Here is a 9040-nt window from a genome sequence, read left to right as displayed (position 1 = left end):
TAGTCCAACAGAAAGCACTTTGTATGTTAAACGTGTGGATGGTGTACATCTAATCATTGCTCTCTATGTCGATGACATGCTGCTCACAGGACCAAATGAGAGTCATATTGCTGATTTTAAGGCTGATTTGAATGCCTCTTTTGAGATGTCAGATTTGGGGCATTTGCATCATTATTTGGGGATACAATTTAAGCAGTGTGATGGAGGTATTGCTTTGTGTCAGACAAAGTATATTGAAACATTGTTGCGGAGATTTGGCCTTGAAGACTGCAAGCCTATTGCTACTCCAATGGAGACAGGTTTGAAGTTGAGTCTTCATGATGCTGGAGATCACTTTGATGTCACACTCTATCAGACAGCTGTTGGTTGCCTCATTTATGTATGCATTACGAGGCCAGACATTCAGTTTGCAGTCTCACAGGTGAGCAGATTTATGCATAGCCCAGGCATTAAGCATTGGCAGGCAGTGAAGCGTATCTTTCGCTATTTGAGTGGTACTCGGCATCTTGGGTTGTTTTATCCCAAGGGGGGATCATTGCCGCCAGATTTACATGTTTTTTCAGATTCTGACTGGGCTGGTTGTTATGACACACGCGTGTCCACGAGTGGTTTTTGCTTCATGCTTGGAAGCTCATGCATATCATGGTTGAGCAAGAAGCAGCCTACTGTGGCCACTTCTAGTTGTGAAGCTGAGTACAGGGCAGCTTTCACAGCTACGGTTGAGTGTGTGTGGCTCAGACGCCTTATGGCTGATTTGGGTGTTGGGCAGCCATCTGCCACCACCATCTTCACTGACAGTCAGAGCGCATTGGCAGTTGCGCGGAACCCAGTGTTCCATGCTCGTACGAAGCACATTGAGGTGCACTACCATTATGTCAGGGAGAGACTCTCTGCAGGAGAGATCAGTTTGGCTTATGTGCCAACACAGGATAACCTTGCAGACCTTTTCACAAAGGCTCTGCCTCGTGAGAAGTTCGAAGCTTTTCGCAAAGCTTTGGGCTTACTCCCTTTTGTGGATTCGTCCACATAGCTAGACACTTCCCTATACATGAGTGCTAGCTCTTGTTCACCGCATCACTCCAGGGGGGATTTGTTACCATATTATAGTAGTGATGTGTGTGAACACACTTAGGACCGCCGGGGCACTTTTTCCCTCACTAGGAGGTTTTTTCCCCCGTGCATTGTATATACGCCCATTATCTTCTAGGGCTTGTTATCTTTCATTTTTGGCACTCATAATACACTACTGTGTTGTGCTCAAGCTTCCTCATCTTCTTGAAGTTGTGTGTGCATTCCTGCAACCCTAATTCCAACAGTCAAACCTTCTATTCACATGATACCTCAGCTTCTCAATGGAGACAATATGATTTAAATGCACAAAAACCTTTTCACCTTCCACAATCCTTCCTGCCTCTGTCAGTTGTTTGAAGGTATCCCAATGGTCTAAAAGGAAATCTCTGTGATGGTCCAAAAGAGAGCTCATAGTGAACTCCCTGTTGAAAATACTGTGGTATATGTGAAAGTTCCTTTGAGCCTTGCACTTGTGAAGAAAGTCAAATAGGAGCAAATCTGGAGATTTGTCCTCTTCTGGTTCCCTTTGTTTTGAAAGGGAAGACTCACCTTTCTGCTCTAGTCTCTTGATTTTGCCTGAAGCAAAATTTATATAACATGAATTCTATATGCTCACATATGCAATCAGATAAAGTATAGGATATCACCAAACAAAACTCTTCATCAGCACACATGAATCACCTGGTGATTGCTGTGGTCTGAGTATAGCAGCAGAGAAGTCCAACTTCCTCTTGAAAGGAGGGGCCTGAGGATCAACTGTTCCAAAGCAGAAACATTTCTCATCATCAAGAAAGACATCTCCATGGACATAGAAAGCAAAACAATGAGCAAACAGTAAAAACCAAAAGAGACACAAGACTTTGCAACAAAACGCGATGCAGACCCATTTGAAAAATGTAAAGTGCTCTCCTCGCATTTTGTTGCAAATTCTGAATTTCTACTGACATCCATTTCCAATCAAATGTTAGGGATATCTCACAATGTTCAGGACAGTAAATGATGCAAGGAGGAAATCCCCAGTGCAAAAGAGATTAAAAGAAGGAGAAAAAATAAAAACCAGAACAAATATCAGAATTTGCAGCAAAACGCGATTTGGAGCATTTGGAAAACATAAACCTCTCTAATCGCATTTTGTTGCAAAATTCCAAATCCTACTCATATCCATCTCTAATCAAATCCTAGGGTGATCTGCCAGATTTCTAGGCACTGAGATTTAAGAATTCTACAGATGGAAGAAATATATGTCAGAAAACATTGGAAATGGTATAGATCTCTGACCTTTCTTTTCCTCTTCCATACTGATGGAATAGCCCTGGAGATTGTCCTGCTCTCTTCCAAAACTGAGCTGTAGCACTGGTAACCTGGAGATCTGGTAATGGTAGTAGTCTTCAGACAGGTTGCAGAGTGGATGGAGTGTGTTGGGTAGAAAGTGGTCAAAGTGGGAGAGAAGAGGATGATGGGAGGGTGCTGGCAGGGATGGAATACGGGGAGGGAAAAGTGTTAATAGATCTAATTATGAAATCATGATTGGCACAAGTTCCAAGGCAAAAAGTGACCCACAAATTTCAAATCCCAAAAGATTTGGTGGGACCCACACGTGTTAAAAAACGACTATATCTCACACGTGTGGTATTAATAACTCCATTATTTGTATTTTGTAATAATCTACTCTCCTAACTCAGTTCTCTTGCATCTCTACCTCCCTACTCCACACCATCAGCATCCAGACCAGCAGCAGCAGAGGTTCACACCCAGCACAGGATACTCATCATCAGCACAGAACACTTGCAGATACCTTCCAGGTTAGTAAGAAAATCTTTTTCCTCTCCTTCTTGTTTAATAGTATATTAGGGTAAGGAATTGATTGATGTGATGTAGGTTACATATTATGATAAATATTATATGCATTTTTTAGATTTTCTCCACTGCATGTAGAAGCAGGAAGACTTTTTATTTGGCCCTGTTGAATGAAGTTTGATCACTTCTTGATGTTTATGTTGCACCAAGCTGCATACACACTGAAATGACTAAAGGCATGCTGAAGTATGTTGTCTCTAGAATTTGCAGCAAAACGCGAGGAGGGGATTTTAGAAATCTCAAAACAGTGCAAATCGCATTTTGTTGCAGATTTTAAAATGCTTCTTTATCCACCCATTTCACGCCTGCATAGCTCTTCTATAAACACAATACATATTGTTTGTAGTTGGAAAGATAGAGAATTCATCATATGAATGCAAAAGCATGTTGTTTCAAGCATTTGCAGAAAAACGCGATTCTGAGCTGTTACAAATTTCAAATCTTCATAATCGCCTTTTGTTGCAAATTGTTCAATTTTGCTTCATCCAAGTTGTCATCACCTTCTTTAATTATTCTATGTTCTCCATGTTTCTTATCTTTTACTATTGCTTTGTATGGACCTTTTCAGAGTGATGGCAAGAACCAAGGCAACTGCAAGGAGGTCTGGCAAGGGGCCAGGGCTTGCAGCAGCAGCAGCTGGGGCTGATGTCAAGGAATCTACTGTGCCTACAAAAGGAAGAGTTGCACATGGCAGGAAGGGGAAGCCAATGAGCATGCTACAGCAAAAGTCCAAGAGGTTAAAGCATTCTGCTGGTGTGCTAAAGGAGATCAGGAAACAGCAAAAAGCTATAGGCTTTGCAATCCCCAAGGCACCTTTTCAGAGGCTAGTGAGAGAAATCTGTGATAGCTGGCACCTTGGTTTCAGGTGGAACAGGACTGCCATTCTTTCCTTACAGGAAATGGCAGAGGATTACTTGGAGAAGTACTTTGAAGATGCAATGCTTGTAGCAGCCCATGCTCACAGGGTAACTCTGATGGCCAAGGACTTCAACACATTGTCCAGAGTGAGGTGGAGGTATGACAAGCTGGTCCATCCTGTGGAATGGCAGGACATTAAAATGAGAGACATATTATTAATTCCACCTACAAGGAAATTGAAGGCAGACAAGGTGAAGGTTGTTGAAGTGACCCACTCAATGAGCACCAGAGGGAAAGCTGCTTATGAGGAGTCACTGAAGCAGCAAATAGAGGAATCCAAGTCTGCTATAAATGTGGAGACTGTACAGATGGAGCTACAGATACAGAGAAGGTTGCAGGAGCTGGGCCCTAACATAGTTGTCCATATTGAAGATGATTTTTCAGAGAATAATTTTGACTTGACAAGAGCATGCTTGGCAGCATTGGCTCATAAGAATGAGTATTGCTCAGATACTATCATTCTTGCAATGCTCTAGTAAGTGTCTTTTATTTTACATTTGTTTGCAAAACAATCCTTATTGTACCTCCTCCCTTACACCTTACCTTAATTATTGTTTTGTCCAATGTAGCATGATGAGAAGCTGGCTGAACCATGCTGTACAGCATACAGTTTATATTATTGATCCTGCAATTTCCTTCAAGTTAAGAGATCCAAAGGAAACTCCCATGGATATTTCCAATTGGTTCAGACACTGTGATTTTGATCATGTTGATATTTTGCTACTTCCATACCATAACAAGTATGTGTGTGGCTGCTTCTTTTGGGATTTTCCTTCAAGATTGAGTACTCTTGTAGCCTTTGATTTCTTAATGCTTTTTTCCTTATGCAGTGACCACTGGAGCTTTGCTTCTATTGACATCCAGCAGAAGCAATGCTTTTTATTCAACTCTCTTAGAAACACACACAGAGAGGTTAAATTGTAAGTGGTTTGTGTGCTATTTTTAACTTTAAACTTCATTATTTGGATTTAATGCAAACTAACTGAATTATATGTATTGCAGTTGTATTAGAAGACTTCTAGATGCATTGGATCAGTGTCCTCCTAATGTCAATCTTTTGGATTCAATAGAGCCAATAGATTTAGAGGTAGAAAGTTGCTCCCTCTACTGATGTCTATTTCATGCTATGCCTTTGAACTTATTGAATAATTTTATTTTGTTCAGACATTAACAGTTTCTAACATATCTTTCCAACTATCCAGACACCACAACAAGATGATTCAAGTAGCTGTGGCTGGAGAGTGCTGATTAGTGCCAAATATATACTTTCAAGCTATTTTGAGATAGGACAGCCAGAGCTTGTAAGAAAAAATAATTTTCATTTAGCTTCAAAAAATTTGATATTGGTACAAAGTGTTCTAAATCATCATATCTCATTGCAGATGAGAGAAGATAGCTTCAACTCGAGCTACGTGTATAGTTTCAGAGCTGATATAATTTGGAAGTTTTTGAAGTATGCCTTCCCCAAACCTATTGTACCAGCTACTGTCGAGTTAGGTGAGAGCTCTAAAGTCCGAGAAGGTGTCATACACCTTGATGACACAGATGATGCAGATGTGGTGCCACAAGAACAAGGACCTAGTGCTGATGAGGAGAAGCCACAAGAACAAGGACCTGTTGCTGCTGATGTTATTGAGGAAATGATGGAGCAACAGCAAACAGATGCTCCAAGGGTAGTAGAGGAGACAATGGAGCAGCACCAAGAGACTGTACACGACAAGATGGAGCAACAGAAAGTAGATTCTCCAAATAAAGATGATACGGTGAGGTTGGACCATGTAGAGCAGCCTCTAGATCAACCTGTAGATAAATAGAAAATTGTTGTCAAGAATATGTTCTACATATGTAATTAAACACTTCTGTACAGAATTTTACATTTCTGAATATAATACCTTTGTTTATGGAGTCTGTGTTATCTCAATTTTAAAATTTTCAATGTCTTTGCATTTTATTGATCTCTCTCTTCTTTTGAGCACCTGCAAAAAAGCAATATGAAACAATAGGGTAAAGTAAACTAATAGCAGTGCTTAATGAGACTAGGATAAGTCACATGGTATACCTTCTTATTGTTGTAGATAAATAAAAAGTCCTTTGAAATAGAACCTTCTGTCTCAAATAGAATGTCATTGCGCAATTGAGCTAGGGAGCAGCATTGTCTTAATGTGATATTGACTAGCACATCACCATTCTCAACAACATCAATATCAAGAAGTTTATTTTCTGCACCAAAAGAATCTTCATCTTAATCCATAGGGACTAGTTTTGTACCTAGCATTCGACTGCGCTTATAATAAAAAGAAAAAATAAAATTTTGTGATGCAACCATGTACTTCAGTTGCATAGAAGGTTGGACAACCTCACAAAACACTGAACTACATGTCTTCTTATCCCAACCTTTATCCAAAAATTGTGGCATGCATGCCAGACTTGTTGCTTTAACTGTGAACATTGTTTTTGAAACCTTCACTGGAAAGGTATTAAACAAGTCTACAAAAACTGTGAGAGGCATGCACAAAGAAATTTTTATTATCCTTGTGGCAATATTGGGCCTAAGAGCTTTCTGTACTTCTTTGAAAAGCTTGGCTCTGTATGCCTCTGTAACACTAAAATGTGGGAGAGGCCAATCCACTGAATTCCATGCTGGAAGGTCTTGTTTTCTTAACACACCATGTGTGTTTGCATTGTCCAGCAACTGATAAAAATGATCAGTAAAAAATATACCGGATTGAGCTAGCTCTGTTGCACATCGACCTTCGTATTGTTGTTCTCCTATCGATCCATGCAAAACATCTATAAATCCCAGAATACAATCGATGTTTTGCCATGTCTCATACGATGAAGGGTATAAATCTGAAATAAAATATCACAAGAATATCAATAAGCAAAGAAAGAAAGCTTTGTCTTAAAAATCCATGCACCTCATAAAGAACCAAACCACAATAGAAAAATATACAATTAGGCCTGTGTTGCGGAAGATCATTTGGATAGTCTCGCAAGACAAGTTCTTTATGCATGTACACATGCTGAATCAAAACTTCTTTCACCGATATCTTTCCTCTGGTGATTTTAAAATCTCGTACTCTTCCCTTCCATGATGCCAAGAAAATATTTTTTGTCTGGGGTCTCTTTCTTTTTCTAGGTTGCATGAGCACCCATGCTCCTTTCGAAACAGTAAACCTTTCCCAAGTTCCTTCCGTTTTGACTGTACTTGAATTGTCTACCGAAGAAATAGAAGAAGCAGGTCGACGGGGTAAGGATGTGTGGTATAATTCTGCCTTCATAGCATTATCATCCACAGAACGTCTTCCACAAGAACGACCATAGTTTTTATTCACCATGGATACCTTGTGAATCTGTAACCACAGCAAAGTAATGTAAACAAGATAACAAAGTGAAGTTTCAAGAAAGAGAAAGTAGGCAGACAGATAGTTGACAAGAAACATCTTACTCTAAGCCAAACTGGATCAAGGGAGCAGTTTTGGAAAAGAAGAGGTTACTGCACAATGAGGTAGTGGTGTAGAATGGTAGACCTTTCGAAGGAAAGGCAGCACAACAATTCAAAGTTCAAAGGGAGGTGGAAGCGGGAAGGCCCTTGTCAGAGAAAATGTCAGACTAGATTCTATCTTCATGTCCAAAGATCTTGTGAGAATAAAAAACCAATCTCCACATTAATGTAGCACGCTTGTACCTACATAAAATATTGTTTCTTTTATCTATTTTCTTTTATTTTTGTGAATTTGCAACGTTACGTTGGCCCTCTGTTCATTGGTTGAGAGCTTATTTTTTCAAACCGTAAAAGGCCCCAAAATGAGCTCCCTTTTTCCCTAATGCCTCTTTTTATGCTTTGAATGAAATTATTTTATGCGTAATTTCTATAAAAATTTTGCCATAGCTCCGCTACTATGACTGATAAGTCTCAATTTTTTCTAAGGGATAAGGCTTATCATTAAGGAAATAATTAGAATGGTCTCTAATTGGATCATCAATCCATAATGGATTGAATCATCGATAAACATAAACTAAAAGTATAGAAAAAAGCCATTAATTTTACCTCAAGCATAGCTTAATCTTGGATTAAGGAAAAGCCTTATGAAAAGCTTCATTTGGATTGAAAAAGGGTCATGAGTATGATCATTTCTTAAGTGAGAGAGAGAAAAACCATTAGAATTAAATATAAATAGAATTTTATGTAATTCTTTACTATCATTAATTAATTAACTTCAATAGCATTTCAAAAACCATATCAATTAAGCTTCTCAAGCTTGAGAGGGGTTGAGAAGAGAGAATCATTGAGAAATTATAGAAAAGATCAAAATTCACTATACTTATCTTATAATTTGCTTGATTCTTTGATCACGGTAGAGGCCCCCAACCAATCAATTGGTTTAGTATGTTGATGGAGCCACCAATGGGGATTTGAAGAAAGAGAGAAGTATCAAAAACTAGTGAATTATTAAAGAATTCACAGTTCTTGGCTTAGGTAGAGTAGAGTAACAATGCATAAGACACTATATTTTTTTCAACAAGGGAAGGCTTCTATTTATAGGAGGAATTGAGCTCCTAACCAAACAAATTGATTCTAGAATTTTCCAAGTCAGTTTGGTTGAATTTAGACTAGATTTGAACCTAGTTTGGTTACTTTTTGATTCGATTTGGTTCCATTTTGATTTGGTTTGGTTCAAGAGATATGAGAGATAAAAATATCACATTATTTTTGAGTTTAAAACTCATTCAAGCATGTGAAATATGCACCTCCTTTAAAGAACTCCCCTTCCTTACATAAGTGTCAAAATTCTATTGCTCATAGTTTTTTTACTAATAAACCTTGTACATTTTCAACTCTTCATCTTATGTGAAATATGCACCTTCTTTAAAGAACTCCCCTTCCTTACATATGTGTCAAGATTTTATTGCTCATAGTTTTTTACTAATAAACCTTGTACATTTTCAACTCTTCATCTTATGTGAAATATGCACCTTCTTTAAAGAACTCTCCTTCCTTACATATGTGTCAAAATTTTATTGCTCATAGTTTTTTACTAATAAACCTTGTACATTTTCAACTCTTCATCTTATGTGAAATATGAACCTTCTTTAAAGAACTCTCCTTCCTTACATATGTGTCAAAATTTTATTGTTCATAGTTTTTTACTAATAAACCTTGTACATTTTCAACTCTTCATCTTATGTGAGC

At 38.4% G+C, this 9040-nt stretch overlaps 2 protein-coding genes across 2 annotated transcripts; one reads left to right on the top strand and one right to left on the bottom strand.

Moving 5' to 3' along the window:
- The first annotated feature begins 4607 nt into the window (after positions 1–4607).
- On the top strand, positions 4608–5660 carry LOC147611249 (uncharacterized). The gene is made up of 3 exons (XM_086784850.1): positions 4608–4933; positions 5049–5147; positions 5229–5660. Exons 1-3 carry the CDS (start codon positions 4838–4840, stop codon positions 5658–5660), a joined length of 627 nt encoding a protein of 208 aa, XP_086640976.1. The 5' UTR covers positions 4608–4837.
- On the bottom strand, positions 5508–7423 carry LOC147611248 (uncharacterized). The gene is made up of 5 exons (XM_086784870.1): positions 6800–7423; positions 6568–6696; positions 5906–6018; positions 5739–5822; positions 5508–5646 (listed from the first exon to the last, which is right to left on the bottom strand). Exons 1-4 carry the CDS (start codon positions 7287–7289, stop codon positions 5745–5747), a joined length of 810 nt encoding a protein of 269 aa, XP_086640996.1. The 5' UTR covers positions 7290–7423; the 3' UTR covers positions 5508–5646; positions 5739–5744.
- Positions 7424–9040: the final 1617 nt, after the last annotated feature.

The sequence above is a fragment of the Cibotium barometz genome, chromosome 47 (assembly GCF_041138505.1).
Source record: "Cibotium barometz isolate CiBa-2024 chromosome 47, ASM4113850v1, whole genome shotgun sequence".
Classification (NCBI taxonomy): Eukaryota; Viridiplantae; Streptophyta; class Polypodiopsida; order Cyatheales; family Cibotiaceae; genus Cibotium; species Cibotium barometz.
This window is presented reverse-complemented; position numbering and strand designations above follow the sequence as displayed.

Bases quoted from the DNA above. Each gene is read 5' to 3' on its own strand.
- LOC147611249 (XM_086784850.1), top strand. From the start codon at position 4,838: ATGTATTGCAGTTGTATTAGAAGACTTCTAGATGCATTGGATCAGTGT. The intron at 4,934-5,048 runs GTAGAAAGTTGC...CCAACTATCCAG, and splicing joins TAGAGCCAATAGATTTAGAG to ACACCACAACAAGATGATTC. The intron at 5,148-5,228 runs GTAAGAAAAAAT...ATCTCATTGCAG, and splicing joins AGATAGGACAGCCAGAGCTT to ATGAGAGAAGATAGCTTCAA.
- LOC147611248 (XM_086784870.1), bottom strand. From the start codon at position 7,289: ATGTTTCTTGTCAACTATCTGTCTGCCTACTTTCTCTTTCTTGAAACT. The intron at 6,019-6,567 runs GTATATTTTTTA...GTGATGTGCTAG, and splicing joins AACAGAGCTAGCTCAATCCG to TCAATATCACATTAAGACAA. The intron at 5,823-5,905 runs GTATACCATGTG...GCTTTTTTGCAG, and splicing joins TTATCTACAACAATAAGAAG to GTGCTCAAAAGAAGAGAGAG.